General features: G+C 44.1%; 1 protein-coding gene across 4 annotated transcripts in view; it reads right to left on the bottom strand.

The window, feature by feature from the left end:
- Nucleotides 1-2960, bottom strand: part of panx1a (pannexin 1a) — a 55690-nt gene extending 52730 nt beyond the window's left edge. For 3 of the 4 annotated variants that reach the window (XR_005944428.1, XM_041199160.1, XM_041199161.1), the window contains exon 1: nt 2711-2960. Coding sequence is in view for 1 of the 4 variants with exons in the window: in XM_041199162.1 (XP_041055096.1) it covers nt 227-266 (40 nt within the window). In the remaining 3 variants the exon portion in view is untranslated. Of the gene's footprint in view, nt 1-226; nt 323-2710 lie in introns of those variants that run through there. The other variant, XM_041199162.1, reaches the window with a different exon arrangement.
- Between the last annotated feature and the right edge of the window lie 13212 nt (nt 2961-16172).

Raw genomic sequence — 16172 nt, 5'->3', positions numbered from 1 at the left:
GCAGTTTTTTCGTTTTTTGTTTTTATCTCTGCCTTTATATAGCACCATTCAGGAACACTGAATGTCCCAAATTGTAAAGTTCAATTGTATTTACACTGTAAAAATTAGTATATATGAAATCATGATTTTTTTGAAGATGAGGTATGCTTACAGCATAGAAAATTTACAGCACAAAAGGAAGACATTTGCCCATCATGTCTGTGGCTAGCCAAAAAAGTACTAATACCATTTTCCAGTTCTTCATCCATATATTCCTTTATGTACATATCCAAGCAATTTTTAAAAGCGATAAGCCCTTCATGTAGTGAGTTCCAGACCCCCATTTTCCTAAGGGTGAAAAAAAATCAACTTATCTTTAATCCTTCTAACAATTACTTCAAATCTATGCCACCTGATTATTGACCTTGTCAGGGGAAATAAATTCACTCAATCTAGGCCCTTTTTAATTTTATACACCTCAATTAAATCTCCCCTCACTCCCTGTGTTCGAAAGAAAACAACCTCCGGCTACCCAATTTTACCTCAAAGCTAAAACTTTCCATTCCTAGTTAACATTCTTGTAAACCTTTTTGTACCTTCTCTAGTGAAGATATTCAACATTCACAAAGCAGAAAAAAAACCTTTATGATGCAGGTATTTTGATTAATTAATATAGTGAATTATATAAAATCTCCAAATTCTACAACATAGAAAGAGGTCCCTAAGCCCATCATGATTGTGCTGACTCTGAAAAAGTTATCCACTTGGTCCCATTTCCCTGTTTCACTCATCCAGACAGGATGTTGTGAAAAATAAACTGCTTGACTGGATTTTATGTTGAGAATTGCGATGAGCCTAATAGTATTTATCATTATTATGGAGTAAATTGGCAGAAACTTAGACCATATAGAAATTTTCAGTTAAACATGGAAATCTGGAAGTTGTGATTTGTGTAATCCAACTCCTCCCAGAGCTGCACTATGAAAACTCACCCATAGACTCACAATTGAAACAAATGTAAGGTTGTGAAGTTGTAGTATTTACCGACTAATTTTACATTAAACATGCCAGATAAAGTTATAATTACTGCCAAACAACCTCCCTGGTCCTGAAAATTTAACTTTGGAAGTTTGAAGCTTCATTCCTTCAGAATTTAATTAGTGTTGGCGATTTATAAGATATATTTTCTTATTTTTTTTCCCTGTCTCTTGTATCTGTCTCTTAATCCTATCTTTCTTTCCCAATCTTTAGTTTGCTTTCTGTACACGATTTATATTTAATTTACACTTACTAGTCTGTACTTCCAGGTTCAGAGTCTGTGTGCCTCAATGAAGATTTTTCAGTCTGATTGGTTGAAGAGCCACACTGTTGCTTGCTCTGCTCACAAATTCCATACAACACCTGTAGAGGGCAGTGCGATGTTTCAGACACCTGTTGACAGCAAGCCTCTGCTCAAAAGCTCACAAAAACTCTCTGGGCAGCTGTCAGCATAGTGGATGGTGAATGCTGTCCATTCAGCTTGGACTGCAACATCCAGGTCATTGGCTTTCCATATTAAATCATAAGTGCCAAGCTGCCCAATCTATCAATGCACTGTTTGTGCTTATGTAAATGATTACATACATTGTATTACCCTTGGAGTGGAAAATAATGCTGAAAACACACATTTGTTTGTTCCAGTAACCTTAGTAACAGGAAAGTGATAAAGAGAAGACTTGATTACTTGATTTTATTACATCAAGCTCAGCAATACAGTGGGTTGGCACTCCACCTTTCCCACACTGTTGGATTTTCTTTTGACTCACCTGTAACTGCATCACTCATCTGTTCCTGTCATCACTTTCTAGGCTTTCCAATGCATATTTGCTGCTTATATCAATTTCCTGCCACTGCTTTTCATGCTCTCCTGCAGTTGCTTTTCTCATTATCCTGTGTCTGCACTCAACACTTCTCTCACTCTCCTGTTGTTGCTCTTCTTACTTTTTGGGGGGCTTCTTATCTCTCTTCTCACTTTACTATGGCCAATATTCTCATGTCATATTCTGTCAAGTGAATGACAATGGATTTTATAAAAACATACACATGCAGAATTAATTTAGTGTTCAATTATTTAACATTTTTGAACTTTGAAGTCTTTTTAATTGGGAGCTTAACTTGGGGTTTAAAAGCAAAATATACTAATAGAGTTCCCTTTAAATATATTTTTAAATAAAGTGATTTCAGCTTTGTAACTGGACCCTATGATTACAAAGAATCGAGTTCAAAAATCCATGTTTGCCAATAAAGAATTTTGAATTAAGGAAACATATAGATGTTGTATCTCCCAGTGTGCCCTGTCAATTAGACTTTATTTTAAACTCTTCAACTCAGAGAATGGTGGTACCAATAGTGCATCTCCTTAACCGATGAGATTTAAGGATTGTGAAAGAAACAGGGGAATGACTGGGATGGAGGATGAATTAGAGACAAATCAGTTACAGAAAGAGAAATAAGAGAGGGAAGAAAAGATTGGTTTGAGTGTAAGAAAAAAAAGAAACAGAAAAAATGTAAGAAAGAAATGTGAACATTTAAAATTTGACCTTTTTAAAATTTCTAACAACAATTTACTACCCAAAGGGATGAGTCTTTACAGTTTATTGTTTGATTTCTAGACAGGAGAGATAGCTTGACACTGCATGAACAATTATCACATCATTAAAAAGCTACATACATTGTTAATTACCAGACTTACCTTTCCATGGTGAAGTTAATGAGCAATTGATGTACGACTAAAGATGAGATGCTGTTTGTGTGAAGAAAACAGCGGAGTGGCACTGATCAACCAGCAAGTTCTAAATATTCGCAACCAATGGTGTATCTATCTTCTAATTCCCTGAAATTGCTGGCTAATTTGCATATTACTAATAGCAGTTGTTAACGTGCCAGTATTTTTCCAGCAAAATCGAGCTCTAGTTTTGTAGGTTGCTTTGTCTGTATTTATAATGTAGCTGCTATATCAGGGAATCATTGCCCAAGATGTAACATGCAATAAGCACTAGCCATCACCAGAAATTCTGCTGGAATAATTGATACATTGCACATAGAATAATGGATGGCTGTTTGGAAGATGTAATTTAGTTGCATTCAAGTGCTTGCAACTGCATAATTATTGAAGTATTCACATGTAGCTTAGCAATTCAACCCACACCTATTTAACAATAAAATAATAACAACACATACTGTGCTTGTCAACTTCTTTCAAGAAATAAAAAAGATCAAAATGCAGCTAGCATTAACATTTAGGAAGCAGATTGGATAGGTGAACAGGTGGTTGTAATGGACATGTGATCCTAAGATATAGAAAGGCAGATGGATATGTGCATGGGAGGAAGAAAAACAGTACTATGATCAGAATTCAAAAATGCAAACTTCATTTTTTTGGGATAAGGAAGAATGGCTAGAAATTCTTTGACACTTGAGCAATTTCGCAGGCATAAACAGGCATCAATGCATATCTGGCAGGTGGAATTCAAGCACATATTTTGAGCTGGAAGAATGCCACCTACCATATTGTTATAGCTCACCCTCACTCTCTCTTCCCAGTTGCTGCCTCAACCTCCATCCTCCTCTCCCAGTTGCCCATCATATAACTTTCCCAGTTACTAACACCTCCCCCATCCCTCCCTCTCCAAGTTGTTGTTTCCATTTTTGATAAAGAATTATGTAACTGAAACATTAACATGAATTAGTCTCTGTTATAAAATTATACAATTAATGAAGGACGGTTGTTATGAAAATTGTATAATTTTACATTGAATATATATATGTGTGTTAAGAAAGGTAAAAATGGTTTCAGTTTCATTTTTGTTTTGTTTATAAACCTTGGTGTCTGGGTGTCTGGATACGCTTATGAATGAAAGGTCAGGTCTTTTGGATTTGTTTGTGTATATACATTTTAATGAGGTCTTACAACTCCTGAAATTAAAGAGATGGGTTAAAAGGCATTGAAAGTTCAGTGTTTCTGGAAACAAAAGGCAATGCAGAAAAACTTTACTGTTGCCTATCAGCAGCAATCCAGTGACATAGGCCCAGAAAAGATAAGAGTAGAGGGGGCTTTCAGCCTGTGCGTCAAAGAGAGAAGACAGGGATCTGAAACTCTGAGAAGAAAACCAGTAAGGCTAGTGGGAATGTTGTTAACTGACTAATCAGTTATGGGACTCAGTAAAATGGTCAGTTTAGCAGAGGTGCCTCTGGAAGGCTGAGCTTAGAAAACTCATTTGTTTGCTCTGCAGTTGAAGAAACAGTGAGTTTAGATTGGTTTTTGGATGTCTTGGGGAGAGATACAAGTTGGGTGAGAAGCATCAAGTGAATGCTCAGGAATCCACAGGATGAAAACCATTTGTAACTGTGCCAGTCCCAAGCGAGGAGCCTTTGTGTCAAGCTAGTGGTAACTTTTCACTGGCTTATGTGTTTGTAAAGATATTGCTGAGGTAAAGGAATAGTGGGAATTTTAACCGTTGTCTTGTGTTTGCATTGAGATATTTCCAACCTTTTCGTCTGGTGTAATATAATTTTCTTGTTTTAATAAATATTTTATTCTTTGTATTAAAAGTTCATCAGTAGACCCCTGTGAATTGTTTAGTAACTTGCCTCCATGGTTTCCAAAAAAGAAACATTAGTATCTATCAAACCAGGTTTCACTCTGGGATTTGACTTGTCCAGTATTAACATCAACTGGGATCGTAATATAGTACAGAAGGAGGCCGTTTGGCCCAGCTGGCCTGTGCTGGCTCTTTGGTATAGCTATCCAATTAATCTAATTTCCCTGCCCTTTGCAAATAATCCTGTAAACCTATTCCCTTTAAGTACTTAGCCAATTCTCTTTTGATAGTTGCCAGTGAATCTGCTTTTTCAGTCCTTTCAAGCAGTGCATTTCAGATCATAACAATTTGCTGCATAAACCAAAAGTCACCCCATGTCACCTCTGGTTCTTTGCCAATTACATGCCCTCTAGTAACTGACTCTTCTTCTGCTGAAAACAGTTTCTCCATAGTAATCCTATCAAAATCATTCTCTTCTGAGGAGAATCCAGCTTCTGCAGGCTCTTCACATAACTGAAATCCCTGGTACCATTCTGGTAAATCCCCTCTGTCCTCTCCAAGGACTTGACATTCCTCCTTAAATGTGGTGTTCAGAATTGAACAGCGTCTGAGGTCTAGCCACTATTTTATAAAGGCTTAGCAGGTCTTTGCCTTTGTACTCTAGTCATCTAGTAATAAAACCAAAGATCCCTTTTTCTTTGACAGCCTTCTCAGCTTGACCTGCTCCCTTCAACAATTCATGTACATACCCCCCCCAAGGCTCTATGTCCCTGTATGCCCTTTAACATTGTATCATTATTCCTAACAAAATTTACATCTCATGAATGCTCATTAAAAGGCCAAGTCGCCGGAATCAGGTTCTCCCTCCGAATTATGTGCTCCGCCGGTGGATAATTAGAATGGTCTTTTTCATGGCTGTATAAAAGTGGTGTGCACCTGGTGAGACTCACTTCATAAACAACTTTGAAGTATGCAGACACTGCTTTTGCCTACCTCTAACAGCAGTGCTGTGATATTTCAGCACTTCTCTGATTCTGTACCAAGGCTGGTGCCCGTGAGGCAATACCAGATGGAAGGGGGGAAGACAGAGTCATGACTGGGAGTGGGTTAATGGAACACAGAAGGGAAGGGGGGAAGATAGAGGCATGACTGGGGAGGGTAAAAAAGCAGAGTGGAGTTGTGAAAATCTCTCCTGGGGCAAGAGTTATAAGACTGTCCAAGGAGGAATCAAAGACTGGCCTGCTGTTAGGTGAATATTAAACAGATTGTTCTGGGGCTGAGGCCACTCTGTCAGGGTGGGGGGTCGGGGGGAGAGAGCAGATTGTCCTGCAGGTGTCCGTACCATGTTAGAGGGCTCTGCATGGCAAGCATGCTTTGGTCCCGGTCTTGGGCGGGGTAAGCCGCTCTGGGCAGTGGCAGTCGTGAACAGAATGGCGTGTAGAGCTGGTCAGTGAAGGCATTTGGCCCTAAGGGTTGGAATCATAGCACTAGGAAGCAGAAGGCACAGTTACATTGATGAGATACATCTGGATTCAGTATGTCAACAAAATTAGAGTCATAGGTGATTATTGTATCTTCTCATTGGAGGCGTGGTCTCTGGAAATGAGGGTGCAGGTGGCCTCGAAAAGGAAGGGGCGAGATCAACAAATGGCATGGGAACATTGTGAGAAACCGTTTTGAAAAATTTGAAGGACGTTCTTCCTCCTAAATTATTTTTCAAAGGTTGCAATATTAATTCAGGGCTGTGAGTATGCCATTCTTCAAGAAACCACGGATCAAGATAGATGTCCAGCAGGGACCTGGAGAGGGAAGAGATACTTTGTTTATTTAAGTTAACAAAGGACCGCTGTTGCCAGGCTAAAGAATCTTGCTGACTGGTTAAAAACATCTGCCCAAGGGAAGTATTCTTTGAACATCTTAGTCTTTAAAACTCTCAGAGAGTGTGTGTGGATGCCTTAGAAGCAGCTTTCAGGAAAAAGACTCTCTCTTTCCTTCTCTCTGCCCCACCTTTGTGTTAAATCTTCCTTAGAAACATCTCGTCAGGATAACTCATCTGCTTTATTTTGAAAGTCTGCAAAGTTGTGATAAGTAAGAGTCATCAAGGACAGTTTCACCAACAAATCTGTCTGAAAGACCTTCCAGGTCTATTGTGACCTGTTAGATCAACAGAGTTGAGATTTTTTTGAATTTTATCCTTTTAAAATAAACTTTCCCATACCCCAGCGTCTGCAGGGGACTGTGTTTGTTTTGTCCTGTTGTCTGTTTGCGTGTTTTTATGAGGCTTCAAATATCTGCTTTTAAAAGGGCAAAACCGTTACACTTCTAAACTATAACTTGTAGGTTAACCAGTTTATTAACTTGCTTTTAAAATAAGTTTTGTTTTATAATAAATCTATTTTGTTTTGTGTTCACTGAAAGAAGCCTGATTAGAGTCTTTTTATGCTGGGAATAACAACATCAAAGGTAATCAACTGGCCAGTTTTGTGGGTGAATTTATTGAAAAAAAATTTATTTGTGGGAGGAACTATTGTTGAGAAGTGGGGCTAGAATTAACTGTGCAATCCTCCCATCTCGGTCTGTAACACCATTAACATTGAAGGGAATGGTGGGGGAGAACCGGGATATTGACATACACAATGACAGGGTCAAGGGTAATGGGAGGAGGCTGAATAATTACAGGATGGATGGGAATTAGGAGACAGTGGCTTTTGAGGAGGATGAGAGAAAGTTGGCGGGTAATGCAGGGGTGGTTGGAAGATGTTGGTGGTGGTTATGAAAGTTAGCAGCACCATCTTCACCTTTAGACAGTAACAGTGCAGTTGGAAAAACAAGTGTGAAGAAATGACAGGGAAGGGGTCTCAAGGCATGTGAGAGAAGTTTGTGATTACAATTTTGGGACAACTGAAGGAGCACCTTAATAATTAGCTGCTCAAGACATGGAGAACAAGGCTCAGTTGAGTACTGTTGTCATAGGTCAAATGCCCATTGAAGGAGTATTGCACCTTTACCCATGGTGCACATTCATGCTGCAATCCATTAATGTTTGGGGCTACATTTGAGTTAGTCAGATTGGCTACCTATCCCTGACAGAGGCATGTAGAAAGGGAAGGAGGGTCAAACGATCAAGGGCCACAACTGCTGGGCAGAAGCCACGTGCATACAAGTGTCAATATTTTCATTTTAATGGTCATGGCTTACAGGGCACAACAGTTACAGTCATGACATTAGTTCTAGGCCTGTGGAGACAAGCTGACAACAGCTGACTAAAGGTTATAGCACATGGGTGCATGCAGCCTGATCAAGACCCTCTTTGTTAATGCGCAGTCATGTCAGAGGGGAATGCTCAGCCACCTGGGAACCTTCAGGGATGCGCTTCAGCTGTAATGGGTGGCCTGAGGATGCCTTATCTAGACTGAGGTCAGGACAAGAGCTTCACGCTGGCTTCCTGGCTGGGGATGGTGGGAGAGCACTCAGGAGGAAGATGCAATGATGTTTCAGATCTATTCTTCACAGATACAAGGAGGAGTGAAGATTGCAGGCTGCAGGCAACACTGCCTTCTTGACAGCTTTGGTTCAAGTGAGGAAAAGAAGGGCCCGTTGCTGTTTGTCACAGTTCAGGGAACACCGTCGACCTGAGGAACAAGAGCTTGCAGGGCCCTAGGAAGACCCAGATGCTGCCAAGGAGAGACCAAATCCATGGAGATGTTTGGCTTGAGCAAGGCTGTAAAGAAGATGCATCCCATCCCTCAAAATGAGCAAAAGTCAGTGCCGCAGGTGTCTTCACTTGTCTAAGGATGTGGTAACTCAAATTTGCCACATTCTTTGGGAAGATTTGATGCTGCGCAGATTTGGAGGCCATCCAATGCTGCTAGCACTCGAGGTTACCTCAATTTTTTTGCCAGCAGATCCTTCCAGGGCTCCACTGGGGACTTCTGCAGAATCTGACAATCTGCCACATATAAATGCATAAGGGAGGTGACCAATGCCCTATTCAATAAAACTCACCATTACATGTAGTTCAGCATGGGTGAAGGAAGCCAGGCTGCCAGAGCTGTGGAATTCATTGTGATCTCAGGCTTTCCGCAAGTACAGAGCGCCATCAACTTCATGTGGCCATGAGAGTTCCCTGGCAACAGCCAGTGTGATTTATTAATAGAAAAAAATTTCATTCTCTCAACGTCCAATGGATCTGTGATCACACCAAGCAGATCATGCATGTTTGTGCTAGGTAAACTGGAAGCTCCCAAGACTCTTGCACCTTGAGTCACTCACAGGTGCCACAGATTTTGAGTACCCTCAATGCATGGAGAGTTGGCTTCTCAGTGATAAGGGCTACCCCCTGATGATATGACTAATGACACCCATTTGTTGTCCACAGAGTGCATCTGAGGAAAGATACAATGCTGCACATTCAGCCACAAGGCCCTTAGCAGAGCACACAATTGACCTCTTAAAGATGTGTTTCAGATACTTGGATTGATCAGGTGGGGCTCTGCAGTACTCACCACAGAAGTATCCTGCATCATCGTTGTTTGTTGCGTTCTGCACAATCTAGTGCTATAGAGGGGGGATGAGGTACCACATGGACAACTACACATCTCCTTGGAATGGCACATTGAAGGGAATGATTTCAAGGAAGACAAGGATGCAGAAAAGCCACATGAGGATGCCATTGCAATGGCATGACGTGGAAGACATGCCCATAGTGACAAGTGAAAGCCGATAAACCCCCAGGGCCTGATAATCTACACCCCAGGGTACTAAAGGAGGTGGCCATGGAAATAGCAGATGCATTGGTTGTGATCTTCCAAAATTCTGTAGATTCTGGAATAGTCCTGGCAGATTGGAGGAAAGGAGAAAACAGCGAATTACACACCAGTTAGCCTCACATCAGTAGTAGAGAAAAAGTTAGCGTCCATTATAAAGGATGTGATAACAGGACACTGAGAAAATATCAATGGGATTAGACAAAGTCAACATGGATTTTTTTTATTTATTCATTTATGGGTTGCAGGCTTCACTGGCTAGGCCAGCATTTATTGCTCGTCCCTAATTGCCCTTGTTCGGAGGGCATTTAAGAGTCAACCACATCACTGTGGGCCTGGAGTCACATGTAGGCCAGACCAGGTATGGATTTATGAAGGGAAATCATGCTTGACAAACCTACTGGAGTTTTTTTGAGGACATAACTAGCAGAATAAATAAGGGAGAACCAGTGGATGTGGTGCATTTGGATTTTCAGAAGCCTTTGATAAAGTCCCACATAAGAAGTTAGTGTGTAAAATTAAAGTGCATGGGATTAGGGGTAATATATTGGCATGGAGTGAGAATTGGTTAGCAGACAGGAAACAAAGAATAGGAATAAATGGGTCTTATTCAAAGTGGCAGGCGATGACTAATGGGATCAGTGCTTGGACCCCAGCTATTCACAATATGTATCAACGATTTGGATGGGGGAACCAAATGTAATATTTCCAAGTTTGCTGATGACACAAAACTTGGTGGGAATGTGAGTGATGAGGAGGTCATTAAGAGGCTTCGAGGCGACTTAGATAAGTTGAGTGAGTGGGCAAATATGTGGCAGATGCAGTATAACATGGATAACTGTGAAGTTATCTACTTCGGTAGGAAAAACAGAATGGCAGAGTATTATTTAAATGGTGATAGGTTTGGAAATGTTGATATACAAGGGGACCTGGGTGTCCTTGTATATTAATCACTGAAAGCAAGCATGCAGGTGCAGCAAGCAGTTAAGAAGGCAAATGGTATGTTGGCCTTCATTGTGAGAGGATTTGAGTACAGGAGCAAGATTGTCTTACAGCAGCTCTACAGGGCCTTGGTGAGACTACACCTGGTCTCCTTACCTAAGAAAGGATATACTTGTTATGGAGGGAGTGAAGCGAAGGTTCACCAGACTGAACCCTGGGATGGCAGGATTGTCATATGAGGAGAGATTGGGCATACTAGGCCTATATTCTCTGGAGTTTAGAAGAATGGGAGGAGATCTCTGAAATATATAAAATTCTGACAGGGCTGGACAGACTGGATGCAGGGATGATATTTGCTCTGGCTGGGAGACGTCTAAAACAAGAGGTCACGGTCTCAGGATACGGGGTAGAGCATTTAGGACTAAGATGAGGAGAAACAGTCTTCACGCAGAGGGTAGTGAACCTATGGAATTCTCTACCACAGAAAGCTGTCACTGAATATATTTAAGAAGGAAATAGATAGATTTTTAGAATCTAAAAGCATCAAAGGGTATGGGGAGAGTGCAGGATTCAGGCATTGAGATAGAGGATCAACCACGATCATATTGAATGGCGGAGCAGGCTCGAAGGGCCGAACGACACACTCCTGCTCTTATTTTCTATGTTAAGATCCCAGGCGGAATATAGTGAAGGGAGAATGTTGCCAGTGGGGAGGTAGGTGTAAGTGGGGAAGAAATGGGGGGGATGGTGTAATGGAAAGACTTTGGAGAGTGGAAGGTGTCTGGCAGGAGGAGGGAGTTCAGAGGGAGGAAGGTGTCCAGGGGAAGGAGAGAGTCCAGAGTGGAGAGGCTGTCTGAGGGGAAAATTGAGAGCGGAAGGTGTTTGCAGGGGAGGAGGGAGTAAGGGCGAAGGAGACAGTAAGGGGGGATGTCCAGACGGATATGCAAAGGTCGGGGTGGGGGGGGGGGGTCTGTGGAGTCAATAACTGCTTCCTGGGGTGTGTACCGAAGGCGGGCATGGTAGGAGGGAATGGTGAGTATGAGAGAGAGCAGAGGGAGCCAGGAGGGTGGGAGGGCAAAGGTACGTTGGTAGTGGTGGAAGGGATGGTGAGAGTGGTTGTTGGAGACTTGGAGGCAGACAGGGACCCTGGGGATGGGAAGGAGAAGGTCGGGGAGGTCAATGTGGATTGGGGTGGGATTTTCAGGAAGGTAGGGAATGTGCACGTTCACCTGGACATCCTAGAAAGACAAGGGTTCAGGTTGGTAGGTGACAGTAGGGAGGAGGAAGGTAATGCTAGGGGGGTTGACAGTGATGGGAGAAAGGACGTGGGGGACTGGGAGAGGGGAAAGGTTGAGGGAGCTGACAAGATACTTAACAAAGACCTTGGTTGTCGAAATCGAAAGTGAGCAGAGCCTCATGTTGGATGGGCACAGGTACTGCATGGGAGTGCAGTCAGTGGGTGGGCAGAGATGCAGGTCAGCTCAGATGGACAACTGATAGCGAACCCCAGCAGGCAGCATTGAAAATGCTCGAGGCAGTAAGATGAGTGTGATTGATGAAGGATCCGTGTGTGTGGGAGAGTGCCTGCACAAGGCTCTGAAAGGCCCTGCCATACACACACTTCTCCCTCCAGAATCACTTGTGGTCTGGCTGCGTGCAGTTGAACTTCCTGTTGGGGGGATGCAGTGGGAGGGTTCTGAAGCCTGTAAATGAAGCTGAAAGACAACATTACACATTATTCAGTGAAATCAAGTATATTTTCAGATTATAAAGTGATAAAAATTTGTTCACCTTTGCAACCACTTGTGATCAGAGTTTCTTAACTTTTCTAGGCCTACCACTTCCTCTGGGTGCTATCCTGAATCCGCAGCAGGGGTGGAGACAGCCTGTTGGCCCTGTTGCCTCTGATAACTTTGGCATGCATCCTCTGGAGAGCTGAGGCCTTGAAGACCCTGGCTTGCTTCGGCTGTCCTGTGAGCCCACTGCTCCCTCTGCAGTGACAGAGGATGATGTTGAGGGGGTCACAGGCAAAGGGGACTTGGAGGGAGTGGACAGCCTCTGACACTCCTGAGTGGATAACACAGGGGTGTCCAGCTGCCACTCCCCCTCCCTTTGGGCACCCAAGGGCCCAACCTGAATGCTTGAGGGGAAGGAGCACCTGGAGGGACTCAGGGTGCTGCATTTCCCTCTTGCGTTGCCACTGCAGGAGTTCACTCATGGCTACTGCGATGGAGTGCATGTTTGCACACATCTCCGAGTTCTGCTGGGCCAGGGTCTCCATGGTATCCACTATCCTTCCCGTGGAGACCTCCATGCGCGCACATATGGGCACAACTTCATCAGAGAGCAGGCGGACGCACTGCTCCCACTCACGTCCCACTATGTTGAGGGCCTCCAACAGCTCTGTGTGATGCTCCCCCACCTTCTGCTGACTCTCCACGATAAGTTGAAAGGCCAAGTCCAGAGGCTCATCATCTGACTCGAACCTCACAAATGCCTATTCCTCAGCAGTCTTCTGAGTGCCGGGAATCTTGGCTGAACCTGCCTCCTCCAGCTGTCCATGTGGTGACCACCAGATTGTGAACCCAAGCCTGCTCTAGAACTAGGTCCCACCGATGTGTGTGTCTCTGTGCTGGTGAAGGGTGTGGGTAAGCGCTGTGATGGATCTTCCGGGCTGCTTATTTCCAGCTCTTCAATAGAGGAGGTATCCTTTTGACTGGAGGTGAGGACCTGGATGGAACTAAGGGATTGGTTGGCTAAGGGTGTCTGTTGCTTGTCAGAGATCCCTGTGAACTAAAGTACAGATAATTAATGCATGGCAGCAGAGTGAAAAGCGTGAGAGAGAGCACTCACATTTGCATTGAGGGAGGGATGTTGTGGTGAAGGATCCTCACGAGGGTGTTCTCCGTCGACATCACCATCATCACATGCACGGTCCACGTCCTCAGCAGTCAACACAATGGTACGCTCCTCAAAGTGTGAGAGGGGCCTTATGCGGGCCACTCCACTTTCGGTCTGAGACCTCTTCCTGCTGTTGTGAGCAGGCTTCTCCTGCACGATGGAGAGATTGTGAGCAGGATGCTTGGCACTGCATGGAATGTTTGTGTGGTGAGCGGAGCCATGGGTGGGATGAGTACGCAAGTTCCAGATATAAGAGACTGATGGGGATGTGATGGTGTCAGTGAGAGTTAGTGGTGTTATCCCTTCAGGTGTGAGATCTCAGTGGATGTGTGATGAGTTTGTGAGTGTGTGAGTTAAGAGTGATGAGGTGGTTGACTTACCCTGGTGGAATGGATGAGATCATTCATCCTCTTTCTGCACTGGATGGCTGACCTGCTCTGTGCTCCAGTGGCACTGACTGCCACTGCCTCCGCCTCCCAGGTTGGATTGGTAACTCTGGTAGAACTCCTGTTGCCAGAGTGAAGGTAGAGGACATCGCGGCGACCTTCTACTGAGTCCAGCAAGCGCCCCAGAGAAGAGTCACTAAATTTGGGGGCTGTTGCCTTCTTTGCTTTCAGGGCCAACTGTCACTGGCCTGAAGACATGAAGTAGGTACGTGCTCTGGTGCACGTTAAATATGGTGCCTGGAGCGAGGAGGTACTGAGGTGATGACGTGGCAGGCAAATCCAAGCCTGCCCACCAGCGATCCAGCGTGTTTCCCGTGAATGCATTCTTAATAAGGCAGTACACGCCAAAAATCCGCCATTGTGGCCGGCAGGTAAAATGTTGTTTTCTCCCACCTGCTACCGCATTTAGTGCAAATCTGGGATGATTCCGCCCCAAGGCACTGATTGCATAGTCATGTCATGAAATCGATATTGATTGGCATTCTGTAACCTAACAGGGATTCTATCAGGTAGCGCTAGGCAGGTGTTCAAGAGCACAGCAGCATCCTCAGAGATCATTGGCTTCATCACGATGAGCACACACTCACTCCTACCTAGCAGACATTTCAAATGCCATTGAGTTAGAATAAATTCCCAATCGCACATTGTCATGCATGGGGAACTAATGAAGGAGTAATGTTCAGTTTTAAAGGTGTTTACAGATTAACACTGTAGGCAAAAACCTCACAGTCATAAAATGATGGCCATTATAAAGTGCACCTGGTGAAAGGACTGTGATGTGGCTCATGATAGAGACTTACAACTTGCACAAAAAACAGACTTCACTGCCACGGCATCAGGGTAATCACTAATCTAGCAAGAACAGTTCTCATGAGGTCACAAATGTGATTCTCAGATGCAAGGTTTACATGTGCATTGAACTGTCATTCTCATGTTGGAAGTGCTTTTGTTCATATTGCTGATATGGAACTAAAGGCGATTGACTGAGATGAGATTGAGTGAGACTACAAGGAACTGAGGGACAAGATGGGACATCATTAGAATGGGGGGGATGCATCTGATTAACGTGGAACAATGCGTCATATTGAAGAGCCAATTCGTACCAGAGACTTTGAGAGATAAAAACTGTATTTATAAAGATGAAAATTATACACAGTGATTGAACCTGAATGCCACCATTGTGCTTTCAGGAATTTTTAATTTTTCTAACTCTACCATTACGGTTTGGTGTAGCCCTGATATCCACAACAGAAGTGGAAGCAGCCTGCTGACTCGTATGCCCTGTTCTCTGAGATGGCTTTGGCAGGCATTCTATGGAGGCCCGAGGCCTGGAGGGCCCTGGTCTGCTAAGGGTCTCCTGCTCCAGGACAGGTGCACTCTCCCTGGTCTGATATGTTGGAGTTGATGTGGTCATGGGCAGAGGGGATTTGGAGCGGCAGGACAATCTTGGACACTCCTGGGTGGATGGCCCAGGATGTCTGGCTGATGCTGCTCCTCCCTTTGGATGCCTGAGGGCCCCTCCCTGACTCCTTGAAGAAAAGGGGCACCTGGAGGGAGGTCAAGGTGCCCCATCCCCCTTTTGCCTAGCTACTGCTGGAATGCACCCATGGCTAAACTGATGGAGTGCAAATCCAGCAGAAACTGTGTGTTCTACTGGACCTGGGTCTCCAAGGCAGCCGCTACTCTTCCAATGGAGACCTCATTGCACTCAAATGCCAGAGCCACAACATCAGACAGAACGTGGATGGACTCCTCCATCCTTTATTCCAGCCTGGTGTCAGCTTCTGACAACTCTGCCTGATGTTCCCCTGCCTGTCTCTGCATATCCAACATTGGTCTTAGGGCCAATTGCACAGGCTCATCATTGGATTCAGACTCAGCAGGGGCCTGGTCTCCAGCAGTCCTCTTAGTATCAGAGATCTCGGCTGTCACTGCCTCCGCCTGCTGTGGACATGTGTCGGTGAGGTGATCAACAATTGAACCCGAGCCTACTCTAGAACTGGGACCAACTGAGGTGTGTGTATCTACACTGGTGGAGGGTGCAGGTGAACGCAGTGATGGCTTTTTTAGAAATGGATCCTCATTGGAGGTGCTCTGGGGGCTGAGGCTGAGGCACTAGCTGGAAAACTTCCTCTGCCTTTTCTTGCTGGTAACTGGAGTAGAGAGAAGAGAGAATTAGTGATTGACTAGGCAGACCCTTACATTATAGATCCCTCACATTCAGAGTCTGCATGTGGCCCATGTATGCTGGATGCATCCTCACCAGCTTGTTTGGGCAGGCTGATCTTGCCTTCCGTGCAGGAACTATCTCTTTCTTCACTAGCCAACTTAGCAGCCTCCTCTTCAAAGCTGGAGAGGTCCTGCAACTCTGGAGTCCTCCTTCCGTTCTCGTTGTGGGTTATCCTGTCCTGCATAGAGACGGATGGATTGACCTTGAGCACTTCTGAAAGAGCAGTTCAAAGTCATACAGACTTGAAACGTTAACTATATTCCTCTCCGCAGACGCTACCAGACCTGCTGAGTTTCACCAGATATTTTTATTTTTATTTTTATTTTGG

The sequence above is a fragment of the Carcharodon carcharias genome, chromosome 11, assembly GCF_017639515.1.
Source record: "Carcharodon carcharias isolate sCarCar2 chromosome 11, sCarCar2.pri, whole genome shotgun sequence".
NCBI classification, from domain to species: Eukaryota; Metazoa; Chordata; class Chondrichthyes; order Lamniformes; family Lamnidae; genus Carcharodon; species Carcharodon carcharias.
This window is presented reverse-complemented; position numbering and strand designations above follow the sequence as displayed.